The sequence below is a fragment of the Trematosphaeria pertusa genome, assembly GCF_010094035.1.
Source record: "Trematosphaeria pertusa strain CBS 122368 unplaced genomic scaffold BU26scaffold_15, whole genome shotgun sequence".
NCBI lineage: Eukaryota > Fungi > Ascomycota > Dothideomycetes > Pleosporales > Trematosphaeriaceae > Trematosphaeria > Trematosphaeria pertusa.
This window is the reverse complement of record NW_022987226.1, coordinates 249943-264454: the sequence shown is the minus strand read 5'-3', so window position 1 is coordinate 264454 and position 14512 is coordinate 249943. Positions and strand designations below refer to the sequence as shown.

The 14512-nt window shown below is 54.5% G+C and overlaps 5 protein-coding genes across 5 annotated transcripts; 2 read left to right on the top strand and 3 right to left on the bottom strand.

The window, feature by feature from the left end:
* Window positions 1-298: 298 nt before the first annotated feature.
* On the bottom strand, window positions 299-2929 carry BU26DRAFT_522812 (uncharacterized protein). The gene is made up of 2 exons (XM_033829874.1): window positions 1500-2929; window positions 299-1448 (listed from the first exon to the last, which is right to left on the bottom strand). The coding sequence occupies exons 1-2, from the start codon at window positions 2622-2624 to the stop codon at window positions 675-677; spliced, it is 1899 nt and encodes a 632-aa protein (XP_033679103.1). The 5' UTR covers window positions 2625-2929; the 3' UTR covers window positions 299-674.
* A 564-nt stretch (window positions 2930-3493) lies between these two features.
* On the bottom strand, window positions 3494-6378 carry BU26DRAFT_93676 (cell division cycle protein 48). The gene is made up of 5 exons (XM_033836519.1): window positions 6269-6378; window positions 5784-6144; window positions 4835-5730; window positions 4480-4674; window positions 3494-4425 (listed from the first exon to the last, which is right to left on the bottom strand). The coding sequence occupies exons 1-5, from the start codon at window positions 6305-6307 to the stop codon at window positions 3679-3681; spliced, it is 2238 nt and encodes a 745-aa protein (XP_033679102.1). The 5' UTR covers window positions 6308-6378; the 3' UTR covers window positions 3494-3678.
* A 117-nt stretch (window positions 6379-6495) lies between these two features.
* On the top strand, window positions 6496-9793 carry BU26DRAFT_491418 (uncharacterized protein). The gene is made up of 2 exons (XM_033826082.1): window positions 6496-6694; window positions 6757-9793. Exons 1-2 carry the CDS (start codon window positions 6526-6528, stop codon window positions 9687-9689), a joined length of 3102 nt encoding a protein of 1033 aa, XP_033679101.1. The 5' UTR covers window positions 6496-6525; the 3' UTR covers window positions 9690-9793.
* Window positions 9794-10131: 338 nt separating this feature from the next.
* Window positions 10132-12838, top strand: BU26DRAFT_522809 (DUF590-domain-containing protein). The gene is made up of 5 exons (XM_033829873.1): window positions 10132-10194; window positions 10246-10402; window positions 10455-10755; window positions 10803-11234; window positions 11282-12838. Exons 1-5 carry the CDS (start codon window positions 10152-10154, stop codon window positions 12506-12508), a joined length of 2160 nt encoding a protein of 719 aa, XP_033679100.1. The 5' UTR covers window positions 10132-10151; the 3' UTR covers window positions 12509-12838.
* BU26DRAFT_93632 (DUF185-domain-containing protein) lies at window positions 12628-14512 on the bottom strand. Its single transcript, XM_033836517.1, has 4 exons — window positions 14303-14512; window positions 13989-14252; window positions 13728-13932; window positions 12628-13670 (listed from the first exon to the last, which is right to left on the bottom strand). Exons 1-4 carry the CDS (start codon window positions 14459-14461, stop codon window positions 12748-12750), a joined length of 1551 nt encoding a protein of 516 aa, XP_033679099.1. The 5' UTR covers window positions 14462-14512; the 3' UTR covers window positions 12628-12747.

Genomic DNA, 14512 nt, shown 5'->3' with positions numbered 1-14512 from the left:
GGTACTGCCGCCGGGGCAAGGCGCGCAGGAGTCTTGCGCAGACGTCGAGATGGAGTGGGACTGGTGCGACGGCGACGACGCAGGTGCGGAGCCTGAGGCCACCGCTCGCCTGTGTAGGGAAGTCACGGCCGCCTGCCGCCTGCCGCCCTCGCGTCCCACACCCCTGACTCCCATTCTCGGACCTCGAGAGTTCGGCAAAGAGTCAGCCACCACGTTGAGTCAGTCCTCATCTCACGGCTTGCGCCTATCGATATCGCCTCAAGCTTAATCACACTTCACTCATGTCCTCACTGTGCATCAGCCTTACAAATGCCATCCTAAATTTCCGTGCCTCTATCGACTGCTCGATCAAAATGCAACAAATGGTATCTAAGTCCGTCCCTGAATCTCCCAATTCATACTCCGCCCTGCGGTCAACCCTGAACATAGGAAAAGAAAGCCGAACCCGAAGAGTGGTGGTACCTCGGCATAATCCGAGCCCTCTGTCTGGGACTGTCGAAGTTTCGCCTCCTATCGCCCGAGAACGGAACGCTCCCAAGGCTACTCCTGATCGCCCGCTAACGGAGAAGTGGAAACGGTGTGAGAAGGCGACATCCTGGACCTTCAATGAAAACTCCAGACGCTACAGGCCATGTGGACGAAACGGGAATAAGAAAGAGACGAAAAGGAAAATTTCATGCATCCACGAGCTGCACCCTCTGGCTCTTGCGGTTCTTCAACTCGACCAGCGTGGGCGTAAGAGGCTTATTGTCCACAAATCTCCCCGGCGACAGCGTCGGTCTCAACAGCTCAGGCCTATTCGCACGGGTTACCGAGAGCGACCTGGCCACGCCCACAGTCGCCTGAGGCGCGTTGTCAGGGTTCCTCTCGGCAGCTGGCCGATCAGCCGATCGCGGGGTAGGAGATAAATTCGTTTCAGACCTCTTGCGTGATGGCGCCAGGGGCGCCGAGGAAGGCTGCGTGGCGGGATGGGACGAGAGCGCGGACATCTTAGTAATTGCTGTTGGTTTCGAGACGAATTCCCATTCTGGCTCCTTCTCTTCCGGGCGCGGTCGCCAGGTCTGGCCTGGGGCTCCCTGGGCAACTACAATGGTGATTTCTTCCGAGTCAGAGTCGAAGCTTCGGTCTGAGGAAGGGGTGGCCGCTCGTGATTCAGCATCTGTTCCTGGCTTTAGAGTTTCACCCTTTTTGGACTCTTGAGACGCATCCTTTGCCCCGTCCTCGGTTTGTTTTGGGAAGGTTTGTCGGTGCGGGGAAACAGCTGGTGCAGTCTTTGAGCGTTGCAATGGACGCGGTCGATTAACCGTCACGGCTCGTGGAGATGGTGCCCTTGAAGTGTTGGCTGAAGGAAAGAGCGACAAATGGCCAGGTGACTTTGGCGCGAATGAGGGCGATGTCGCCCTCCGCTGTGGTTTCAGGGACCGGTTGTGGGACCCATCCTCCTCGTTCTGTTAGTTCCGTCAGACAAGCTTTTCGAAATTTATTTTTGGAACACATACCTTGACCGACAGCTCGTTCAGTGGTTTCAGTTTTTCTGAGTTGCCTTGTCGCCGTTGTAAGAGCGACGATTGGCGATTCGAATTGCCTTGGAGCAGACCGCTGAACATGACGCTGTATCGCTCCATGTGGACCGTCGGGATATCGACATCAAGTAGTGGCTTCTCGCCGTTCGTTCGTGGAGAGGTAGTGTGGGAGCCACCAGAGACAACCACTCGTGGTACTGTCGGAGAATCGCCAAAGCCATCCTTGGCCAGAGGTTTAGGACTTGAAGCGGAGCGTAGGAGCGATGGCTTCGGTTTTCCAATCGGATTCACCCCCATAGTTAGAGCCCGCGGCCTTGTGTCTACCGCTGGCTGTGCTTGCGGGTGTGCTTTGGGCAATTTGCGAGACTCTCTGATTTCGGGCCTGAATGTCGGTGGTGATACCGAGCGAGGGTCGTCCTCCTGGTGCACAAGGGAACGTGAGTCCAGCGACTCGTTGTCATGGTGGCTATCAGCTCGCGCTGGGGCAACTGACTTCGCCAATTGGTAGAAAGAGTCCTTCTCCCGCTGTGGTGGAGGAGGCGCCGTCTTTTTGAATAATGATTTCCACCGGCTGAGCTTGGGCTTTGGCGTCCCTTGGGGGGCCTCGATCGATTGCGGAAATGACTTGGGAGAATTGTTGTGTGAAGAGATTTGGGTGAATGTGCCGAGATTGTTGGTGACGAAGTCTGTTGCCTGAGGCGTGGTGTTCCAGTGTGAGGCCATGCTGGGACTGCCAAGCGCGATGCCGATTACTCCTTCCCTTTCTTCGACTTCGGCGGCGTAGAGGACGGTCGTAGATTTCGTCGGCGATGGGAGAGCAAATTCAAAGCCGCGACTCTCGCCGTGGACAGGAGTCACTTTTTTGTGGAAAAGAGTCGAGCGATCGCCAGGCCCGCCTGATGTCTTCGGCCGTTGCAACATATCGGGAGTTTCAACTCGTCGGTCTGCTCTTGCGACAGGTGATGCTGCCTTTAATCTTTCGACGTCCGCCTGCGAAAGAGTGGGCTGCGGCGTTGCGCTATCAGTCTCCCGTTGGTGGGTTTCCTTCTGGCCGCCTTTGAGCATGCGCAACGACCTCGATCTTCCCAGTATCCTGGACATGGCGGTTTCAAGAGTGCTAGTGGGTATCAGGAACTAAATTTCTCAAATAAGGAGCGACTAGGTGGGAGGGAGCGACGATGAAGGAATGGACAGCTCTCCCCGGAGCCAGAAGTTGCGCAAACAGAGGAAATGCAGGAGTCAGAGGGAGGATGATGATGAAATGTGCGAGGGTTGCGCGAGACGAACGGTCGACAGGGAAACAACATGCCTGCCGATTACGAAGAGCCTTTCATGCCTGGATTAGCGGTAACTAAGCCCCGTACGGTACGCCCGCTGGATGTCAGGGACAGATTGCACGAGATGGGGTACGCGCGGAAGAAAGGTGGGCGAAGGATGTAGCACAACGCGGGCTGGGTGGCGGAGCGGGCGCGGATTGGCTGCGGCGGCAGGTTCGTGACAGCGGGAACCATGACGCCAGGCCAGGGCCGTTGTCTCGAAGCGTTCTGCCATCGTGAGATGCAACGACAAGGCGGCTGTTCCTGCAGCAAGGTGGCGAGCACGAGCCCGGTTTCAACTGCCCCAGTCCCGCAATTTCGCTATCTGATGTGCCAAGGATCCTCTCCAACAACAGACACTGGCTGCGTCGTTGAAATGAATTCAGCCTGGGCCCCACCGGCGGCACGCAAACAAAAGGGCCGGAGTGGGATTGAGCATGATTTGCCGTCGTTCTCGAGCGCAATGTGAACGACAAACACAACAGTGGACCCACTCGCGTCGTCCGGCGCGCTCCGGAAATGAAGCAAGAAACGCAGGATCCCACTCAGCCACAGCCCTGTCCAAATATCCAAGATTGCCCCAACGCGCTCGTCGAATGTCAGCGGGAGCCAGCACAGCGGAAGTTTAGCCAGGCATAAAGTGGTGAGCTGCTCGAAGACATCGCGAATGTTCGCGCCGTACAGGCGGCTAATCTATCTTGTGTTCGACGCCTCCTTGTTCTTATGCGGCTGCCTTCGAGAATTCTTCCGCAGGACGCCAATCATCGGAGCTCCAACCATGGGAGCAGTGTCGACTGACGAAAAGGTGATGAAGGCCTCTAGGCCAAGCTTTACGAGCTTCAGTCTGCTGCGGACAGCGACTTTCCGGGCCTCCATCCTTCATAACGCCGCGCTTCCTCTGGTGACGTATTCGGGACATGCTCGGCCAGCGCTTGCTCGAAGTGACACCAGCGGATTTCAGGCTGACTCTCGGGAGATAGCTGATAATCTTCCTTTGCCTTCTCGATTGCAACGGCACACAGACCCTTAATGTCCGCCCCGCTGCTTCCCTCTGTTCTCGAAGCGAGGATGCTCAGATCCACATCCGCCGCAAGCGGCGCATTCCTTGTGTGGATCTCGCAAATCTGTCTCCGGGCTTCTTCGTTCGGCAGCCCAATATGGATATGAGCATCGAAGCGGCCTGCGCGGGTAAGTGCCGAGTCTAGGATGTCAGGCCTGTTTGTTGCTCCGATGATGAAGACCTCTTTGAGGGCTTCAATGCCGTCCATTTCATTTAGCAGTGTAGTGACAACGTTGAGCCCGCTGTCTTGGCTCCTTTCCCGCGACTTGCCAATCGAGTCGATCTCATCAAAGAAGATGATGCATGGTTTAGCTGCGCGTGCTCGGCGAAAGACGTCTCGTATTGCACGCTCAGACTCCCCGACGTACATCTTGATGAGTTCCGATCCCTTGACAGCTAAGAAGTTTTGATTAGATTCGGTTGCAACCGCTTGAGCGATCAAGGTCTTTGCGCATCCAGGGGGTCCGTAGAGTAGAACGCTCTTGCGCGACTGACGTCCTCCGAACTTGAGGTCGAGATCAGGATACTGCACATAGTCAATATGGAGCTACATTAAAGACGCGAACTATAGGGGAGCTACCTTGTACGGGCGGACTGTGATGGTTTCGAGCAACTTTCTCACATGGTCCACCCCAGCTATATCAGTCCATCTGATCTTCGGCACTTCGAGAATGCTGTCTTTGAGGACGGTTGGTTGGACCTGATGTAGGACCGCATCGAAATCTTCCTGCGTTACCAAGTTCAAGCTCGGAAGGACGTCGTCAAGCGAAGACTTCTGCGAAGGCGACGGTACGCATTAGCAAATGCCTTGATTTCGACAATGGGAGAGGCGCAAGTGTAGCATCGCGTCTTGGTTGCGCTACCTGTCGAAGGCCTCTAGGGCCTGCTGCGCGAAGCCAGAAAGAAGGCATGCCGATATGCATACCACAACGTACCTGCTCGGCCGCTAGTGATTCAAAGACCTGCTTTGCGTGATGATCTGCTGCTAGCCAGCACAATTTATCGATATCTCGGCCCACAAAGCCATGTGAGCGTTCGGCCAAGGAAGAGAAGCGGACGGTCGAGTTCTGTTGATCGGGACCTATAATCTGCCGTAGCATGTCCTCTCGTTGTCTCACATTCGGAGGAAAGATCTCTAGCTCCGTCTTCAAAGTCCAGGGCGTTCGGAGACTCGCGTCGATGTCATATACGCTGCGGGCAGTTGCCGCTACGACGACTTGGGTACCTTGCAGTCGTTTTAATTCCAGCTCCAGCCGGCTTACCAAAGTCTCCGCTTTCTGGAGGAACTTGTCTAAGCGATCGATCAGAATCAAACTGGGCTGGTGCTCGCGGGCCTTGCAGAATATCTCGTCAGACATCGCCTCAGCCTGTGCCTTTCGATTTGAAGTGAGCCAATCCGGATCCAATCGAAAAACTCTGCGCCATGGACAGTCGGATAGTCTCTCGAGAAGCAGAGTCTTCCCACATCCTTCTGGGCCGTGAACTAGAAAAGTAGTAGGCCCAATGAGCCGCATATTTGAACGGTGGGGAATGACCTCGCTCATAAAGGTAAGGCAACCGTTGATAGTGTTGATGTGATCTGACATGCCTCCGATGCCGTGGCTCTTGATTTGCAATGCCAAATTGGATTGAGCTTGTAAGTCCACATCCCTGGCGGTATTCAAAACGGCGACCTGAGAACTGACTATATCAAAGTAGAAAGCATGGGCGTCCTCCGGGTGGGGTTCGACCTCGTCGATTGTCAACCGGAATTTCGGCATCCTTTGGCGAGGTCGTGGGCCTTTCAGTTGCACCTCGAATGTATATCCAGGGAATATTAGGTCAAGGTCCTCTGGTTGCGGTCAGCTTGAGGGAGGCACGACCGGAGCACCATAGTCGCCGTACCTAAAGCGCTCTTGACCCTGTAGGCTAACTCTTCCGTGGAAAAGTTGCTCGGAACATCTGAAGGTTTTGTGAAGTTGACCTTGACAGTCCGGATGGCCTTGTAGCACTCGTTGGCATTTTCGATGAAAACAGCATCGGTCAATGCTAGCCCATACTTCTCCCGCAAGAGGTCTGTCGTCTTCGCTATTGGTTTGTTTCCTGGGTTTGTCTGAGTAGCGAGCCATGCAACAGCAAAGCCGTGAAATCCTTTCGCAGTGTTCATCCGGATGAGATCTCCATTTACGAGGCCGAGGTTCTTGAGTTCTTTGGCGGAGAGGTGGACGCGAAATGCTCCCTCCAGACCATTGTTACTGCTGCCGCGCTGCGAGCATAGCGGCATACATTAGCAAGTAACTCGAAGGCTAAGAGAGCGGAAACCCGATTGACGATCTCACAAGCGGTTTTCCAGATGCCAAGACAGGCGCGGTTCAGAGGATCAGACGTACCTCCAGAGGACGAAGCGCGAAGGCGGTTGCTGCGGTCATAGCAGGCAATATAGTTTCGAGAGCCAGCTAAAGATGTTCGGCTTCCCAACGCACTGGATCTTGTCCCTGCGGAAGTGCTGGTGCGCACTCGTCCGCTGCGAAAAAAGCTAGAGATGCCAAGCATCGTGGATGACTAAGCTCAAACCTGCTGCAGATTTTCGGCTCCATGCGCATGATTGTAGCCTCGACTCGTGCAATGTGACCAGGCGAAGCAATTGATGCCACCGCCGCGCCTCTTACGATCTCTGCGGCCATGTCATCCCCCATGGAGCTCTCTCCAGGCCCGCTGGGTGTCCGACCGGCGCCTCGACCAGCTGCACACGCTGCGCGGTGACCCTCCAGTGCGCTCGAACTCGCAGCATGATGCGCAGCAATCAACAACGCAAGGCAAGCGGCGCTCTCAGTTGGAGATCTAGGACTCGCCCCTGGCTAACTCAAACTGTACCCAGGCCCGGGAGCTTCCTCCCAGAACCAGCAAGCGAACGCGGCCGCTGTCAAGTCTCAGGAATCACACGTGCAGACAAGGACTACTTGGTGGGGTTCGGTCGTCAGCACGGTATCTTCCCTTCTCTCAAAGGAACCTTCGCTCGGCTCCGAGAATACGTCGCGAACATCGATCCCAGAAACCGCCCCGAGGACCCGGCAAGCCCGCTTCTGCAATGTCTGTGGAGAGACGTTCAAAAGCGAACTTGAATTCCATCGCCACATAGTCTCATCGGACAGCTCGCCGTGCTGTCCGGCTGTCTTCCCTTCTTCGGAGGCAGCCGACGTTGCGAGCCAGAGATACAAGATGAGGATTGAGAATAAGCAAGCGAGGACAAGGGATCGACAACGAAAAGATTCAGTTGGTGATGGAAAGCATGTCAAAGCAGAGAAAGATCCTGACGAGGTTCTATCCTTACCACGTACCGTCCCCGAGAGCAGACAGCAATCGACGGATGGGCAGGGTCCAAAGCTCAGAATCAAGCGGTTCCTCACGTACAAGGAATCATTCATCCCGAAGGACCCTCAACTACATGGGAGCATGCCCCTGGGTGGATCAACCGAGCCCACGGCCAGCGGCTCGCCCAAGACCGGTGCAGATGAGGCATTCACTCCAGATCAACACCTAGATCCAAACATGCCCACTTTATCAAACCACATATCCAAGCCCGACTATCGAGATGTAAACTTGACGCAGCAGATACAACAATTAGCCGAGCAAGTGAGGCTCTTGCAGGAAAAGCTGGGTTCTCTGCCCGCATTGAGCACTTCGAGCAACTTGAGCCAGGCAAGTGCCGTGGACTCTTTAGCGCGCAAAATCCGTAATATCTTGGCGAATGCTAGTAATCGACATCGAATGTCGACGAAAGCTCTTGTTCTAGCGCTCAAAGACCTTGACGCTATGTCGTCACCCCGAATCAGGTCGATTACAGACAGGATCCGCCAACAGTTGCAGCTGATAGAGAGCGAGGCGGATTTGAAAAATGACTATCGCTTACGGAAGGTATTGGAAATATATCACAAGCACAACCTGTTGCATGCTGGGTCCCACGGCGCCCGATCATCCGAGGGGCCCTATCTATCAGAAAGGGCGGAGGTGCCATCCAAGAAAAATCCAGCACAGAGGGAAACGTTCCCTGAGCACCGCTTGAGCTTGGCAACGATCGACCCATCTTCTCAACGAACGCAAATGGAAGAAGACTGGCAGCAGGTGCCTCGCTACTTCCGATATTACCGTACCACAACTCTTGGTCCTGAAGCGGAACCATTGCAACAAGCAAGGAACGTCGCCAGAGCTTCAGAGACTGAGAATCCGTCGAATATTCGTGAGCGGGCGGGACAAAGCGGCTCATTATCCCCCAGCCTGCCACATCCACTGCCCAATGAGAGGGAGGCTTTCCCTGTTCAACAGTCGAGCTTCATTCCATTTGCGCCAACAAAGGCTCAAAGCCCATGGCATGGAACCCCAGGAGAAACTAAGAGCATCTCGCCAACAATATCCAATGAAGAAAGGGAAAGCGCAAAAGAATCAGGTCTGTCCGATGTCGCCGCCATTTACGAGACCACACTTGAAAACAAAAGTGACAACCAGAGGCTCATTAGACAGATTCACACGCAAGCGAGCCTGATGAGGCCGTTTGATCCCTCAAACCCGACATCATCAAGCTCTGAAATCGCTACGTCAGAAAGAGGATCATTAGAGAATTCCGCGGCACATGTGTCCTCTGCGGAACCCACAGCTCCTGCGACTGGCGAGGTCAACGAGCAATCACTCCTAGAAGAGCTCTTTCCGGAAGCAAGCAGCTACATTCAACCGCACTACTCTAGACGAAATCCTTACCCCAAGCTCGACCCGCCGAGTGCCGTTCCTGTAATTCGACGCCAGGTATACGATGCGCCCAAATCTCGACGCGACCAAGTCATCGAGTCTTTCCAAAAGCATAGTGAACAAGTCACGGCACTCCAACTCCTGCACTGCAGTACCGAGCTCACAGAAGCTGACTTTCGCCGGCTCGTCCCCAAGGGACAGCACATCGAATCTTGGGCAAGAGACGGCGAATTCTATAAGATCATCCCCGGACGCGATCCATTGAGCTTAGAAAGACTTCCTTTCTACTACCTGCTGTTTAAGTCTCCAGAGTCAGCTCTCGCATATCAGAACAACGTCGTCCGTTTACACAAACTAAGCCAGTTACACCAACCGAGCAACATCTTCTCTGCGATACCGCCGCCGAAAGGCTTCCTTGAAGATGGCGAAGACATCAATCTCGCCACCTCCTCCTACCTGCTCAAGCCCACAGGCCTACCTCTGAGCCTAAACATGGTTATGCAGCCGTACAATGCTGCTCTCCGCACCCTCGTCGACCAAGGCGGTTATAGACCCATCGTGCCCTCCTCGGGCGAGGAACGTCCGCAGGTTTGGAAAGTGCTCATGCACATTGAAGGTTATGAGCCTTCTCAGTCGGATCTGTATCAATTAATCTCTCAAGATGCTCATGCCCGAGGCATACAATGGCCATTCCATAACGAACAGTCTGCGATCCACCGACTCCGCGACATAGTCAACCTAAAGTCTAGGATGCTCCCCGTATCCTCGGCGAACCCGCGAGCAGCGAACCCGGACCGTCACTTTTCGCATCACCTCACGAACGATGATCCGTCTCTCAGTTTTCTGGCACCGCCACAGCATGGAGAGCATGAGAGCGCAATGCAAATCAATCAGATGGTGATGAATCGGGTGTACAATCGCTGGGTCATTGAGTTCGAAGAGGAGGATGCGGCTCGCAGGTTTGCGCGCATGTGGCATCGGAAACCGTTGCCTGTAAGCAAGAGCTCGAAGCATGTTACTTGGAGGGATGTTGAGGAGGTACGGATGTGTAACGCGGAGTTTCTGTGGTGAAGCCGTGATGAAAACGCACCTGTATGATATGTACTATTCGTATGGTTCGTAGGGCAGCATTATATATGCATGGTCACGGCCCCAAGATGCGTGGCTGTCCTTTCTAGTTGAGTCGCAGCATTGAGCCTTGCTTCTGTTAAGAGTATGCTGTTACGAGTATGGATGCTCGTTATTTGTGATCTTGTGTCGTCTTGGGGAGATGGTCCCAGGTGGATGGTGTGATGTGACGCAGGGATACCACAGATCTGGATCTGGAACTGGGCGCGTCGATGACGTTGCTCGCGTCGTTGGAAAGCTTGGCTTGTGCAGCATGCAGCTTCCTGGAATTCCTTTTAAGCTGCTGGAAGCACACGGCCTCCTCCCTGATCACCCTTCTTCTGATACACACCCTCAGGGACGATTGAACGCTCGGCTACGGGCTATATCGCAGCCATGTCGAAGAGTCAGGCTCTCCAAACGAACATGGACGTCGACTACGTGATCAGCTACCGGTTTGCAAACACGGGTGAGTATGGCAGGGTAACGGGGAGATGAGGCAATGCTGAGCGACTCGCAGGCAAAGCTACTGCGATTGCGAGGTTTGAGAAGCTGGTTGAGGCTCTTGCGTCTGTGGGACTGCAGACAGAGGCCCGCAATGGGGATAGACATTCGGTGCTGCTCTTCGTGAGAGTCGCTTCCGACGAGCATTTGTTTGGCGAGGTCTACAGGTCAAGGTACGCACTGCGCTATACGTCAAGCAAACCGACAGCGCTGACACTTGCGCAGAGTTCGAGACTGGATTCATGGCGTCCGTGCTGCTGCCCCGCCCAAGGAGACACGCGAAGCCCTCGAGGCAGAACCGCTATATGAAGCCGAGCGACTGCGCATCATATACCAGCTGATCACGAACCCAGTGTCCGAGGGTGGAGCTGGCATCACGCCGAAGGAGGGCGAGTGGGAGAGTGTGGAGTCCATCTTCGCGCTGCATGATCACGCATACAATAAGGATTGGATCAAGAAATGGACCTCATCCTACTTCTTGAAGACTGAAGACCTAGATGACATTAGGAATCGTCTGGGCGAGAAGGTAAGGGTGACAATGGTCTAGAGAGGGCGTCGGCTGACCATGGACAGATCGCTTTCTACTTCGCCTTCACGCAGTCGTACTTTACCTTCCTCATCTTCCCAGCTGCCTTCGGTGCCACCGCATGGCTCCTACTTGGCCACTTCTCTCCCATCTACGGTATTATAAACGCTCTGTGGTGTACCGTCTTCACCGAGTGGTGGAAACACCAGGAAGTCGATCTAGCGGTGCGCTGGGGCGTCCGTGGCGTCTCAAACATCGAGCATAGGAAGAAGGACTTCAGGCATGAGAAGCTGATCACTGATCCAGTCACTGGGGAGAAGGTTGGAATGTTCCCCGGGACTAAGAGGCTGCAAAGGCAGCTTCTTCAGGTTCCGTTTGCTCTTGGTGCGGCCATAATGCTCGGCGGTCTGATCGCGACTTGCTTTGGCATTGAGGTCTTTATCTCTGAGGTCTACGATGGGCCGCTTAAATGGCTCTTGGTATGAGAAATTTTCTTCCATGAATTTGATCATTGCTGATGTGTTAGGTCTTCATTCCCACTGGCATCCTCACCACCGTCATGCCCATTCTCACCGGCATTCTGACAAAGTTTGCGACGCAACTCACCCAATACGAAAACTACGAGACTCATGGAACATACGAAAAGGCCCTCACGCAGAAGATCTTCGTCCTCAACTTCATCACCTCCTACCTAGGCATCTTCCTCACAGCTTTCGTCTACGTCCCATTCGGCAACATCATCGTACCGTACCTCGACGTCTTTAGTCTGACAGTCAGGCCTTTTGCGGAAAACGAGAAGCAGCTGCAAGGTGCTAAACCAGGCTGGACCATCAATCCTGACCGTCTGCGAAAGCAGGTCATATACTTCACCGTCACAGCTCAAATCGTCAATCTAGGGATGGAACTCGTGGTGCCGTATCTCAAACGTCGCGGCTTCTCCAAGTACAAGGAGATGCAGTCCGAGCGTGCTGCGAAGAACGGCGGTGTTCCTCCATCTCCTGCGACCAATGATGCACCCGAGGATGCGGCATTCCTCAAGCGCGTGCGTCAAGAAGCCGAACTCGACGTCTACGACGTGACTACAGACCTTCGTGAAATGGTCCTGCAGTTCGGCTATCTTTCCCTCTTCTCCGTCGTCTGGCCCCTCACAGCGGTGTCCTTCCTCGTCAACGACTGGGTCGAGCTGCGCGCTGACGCCATCAAAATCTGTGTCGAGATGCAACGTCCCACACCCTGGCGCGCAGACACCATCGGCCCCTGGCTTGACTCCCTCGGCTTCCTCACGTGGATGGGCAGCCTCACAACCTCCGCACTCGTCTATCTCTTCAGCAACGACGGCCTCGGTCCTGACGGCCACCCTTCCAGCATCAAGTGCTGGGCGCTCCTTCTCAGCATGATGCTCTCTGAACACGCGTTCTTCCTCGTGCGCTATGGTGTCGAGATGGCTATCAGCAAGCTTGATTCTCCAGGTCTGCAGAAAGAGCGTAGGGAGAGGTTCCTTATCAGGAAGCAGTACTTTGAGGAGAACCTGAGTCAATTGCAGAAGATGCCAAAGATGTCTGCAGGAGCTGGCGGCAGCATTACGAGGGAGAGTCTCGAGGAGGACGCCCGCAGGGGCAGTATGAACGAGAGCACGCCCGAGACGAGGTTTTGGTCGAGGCAGCAGGGGTGGAAGGAGACCGTTGCCGTGGGGAAGGAGTTGATTGAGAGGGGCGAGATGGAGAAGAGTCCTGAGAGGAAGAAGGAGCTTTGAAGAGGAGACACGAGGCTAGTGGAATAGTTATGGGGCAGGGGCGAGACTGCGCTACGGCAATAAGCAATGAGTTGGGAGATGACGGCGTTCTGGATGACTTGGATGAGACATGAACTCTGCATTACTAGCGTGAAACGGCTTGGGACTACTCGAGCCCTCTTGGTAATAAATAATACAGATATTGTACCGTGCAATCCTATGCCTATACACACACATCATGATCTAACAAGCAGACACTACTACCCCACAACATCTCCACCAAACCCAACCGGCCGTCTCACCCTTCCCTCCTGCCACGGCACAATAGCCATAGCCTTATACGTCTTCCCCATTCCATCAGGGCCCCTATCAACCAACCTCTTCCACCCGGTTTCCAGTCTTTTTCTCGTCTCTTCATCTTTAGCGCCTCTGAGTAATCTCTCAGCTCTCTCCTTGATGCCCATCGAGCCCAGGAAGAAAGCTTGTTCGACAGGTCCGTGGATCTCGACGTTCGGGGAAGCATTGAGAACGGACTCGGCGAGGGCCAGGAAGTCGACGTCTGCTGAGAGATCGACGAGCCCTGGGCTGCTGAAAGGGGAGCAGGGTTTGTGTGAGCGGATGCCGCGGAGGGTGTTGGAGGGGATTGTGGAGGAAGGGCCGTAGTCGAGGATTAGGGCTGCGCCGGAGGTGGTGGATTTTTTGAGGGGGGCGGATTGCGAGGAGATGGTGGGTGTTGTGGTGCATAGAGGGGGAGTTGGGGAAGTTGGCGGGTTGCTGCCGCCTATTCGGACGGCGAAGTCGGAGATGTAGGATAGCGATTCGGGGGAGATTTCTATGATTGCGTTGGGCGTGTTTTCGAGTTTCTTGTAGCGTGGGGACGTTTTGGGGAGGTAGAGCGAGTGTGGGGTTGGTGTTTTAGAGACCGTGAGCTGGAACTCTGGGCGGGGCTCCTTGGTTGATGAAGCTGGGATTTTCGAGTCGGAGGAAGAAGATGTAGGCGTTACGACAAGCTCGTGCCAGTTATTCTTCGGCGCCTGCGGGCCGGTTGTGGGCTTGATCGGGCCGGTTGGTGTGAGGATTGTGGAAGACGCGGGGATCTTGGATTCGGGGATGTTTTGGAAGACGTGGATGGGGAGGGCGTCGAAGAATTCATGGGCGAGGATGAAGGGAGTGGATGTTTCGTCTGCCTGAGCATTAGTGTGCTTGGTTACATTTGGGAGATGGAAGGGTGCGAGGGTACCTTTTGGAACGAAACGTATATCTTCGCACCATATAATGTTACAGCCCGGGATGCGTTTACATGGCGCTGTCCATCCAATGTCTGACTTGCTGGGCTCCTCGGTATCGGCGAGACGTCGCGCTTGCTGATTCCTCAGATGTGGGGACGCCTCGACGAGGTAGATAGCTTCTATGCTCTGGACGAAAGGCTTAAAGCTCGAAATAGTCTGGCATTGATCAGCCTCCCTACTTCTTGAATCTACCTTCCTGATATCCAACATACCCTCAGCACATCATCCATCAGCGTTCCCCGTCCCGGCCCAACTTCGATAATTTGTACCTTCTCTTTTCTCCCCTGCGCCAGCCACTCCGCATATAGCCATATGCCCACCAGCTCTCCGAATATCTGACTGATCTCCGGAGACGTTATGAAGTCGCCTTTCGCGCCGAATTGGTCGTGACCGGTGGTCTGGCGTGTGTAGTATCCGCCTTCGGGAGAAGTAAGGCATTGCCGCATGTAGGACGCTACGGAAATAGGGCCCGTAGTCTGGAAAGCATATTAGATCTCCGCGACAACTGTTAAGAAGGGAAACCTACGGTTATAGCTTCAGCGAGCGACTTCGCCAGCGGAGTGGACCATTGTCGCTCTCCGCTCGAGGACCATCGGATACCATACTGTGCTGTTCGATATGAGGTTGGGCACGGTCGAGCACAACGTGCCGCCGTCCTAAACAAAGTGAGAGAATTCGATCTCATATCCTAGGTCGCTATCGAAGTTCCATAACGTCTATCTTTGGATTCGACAAG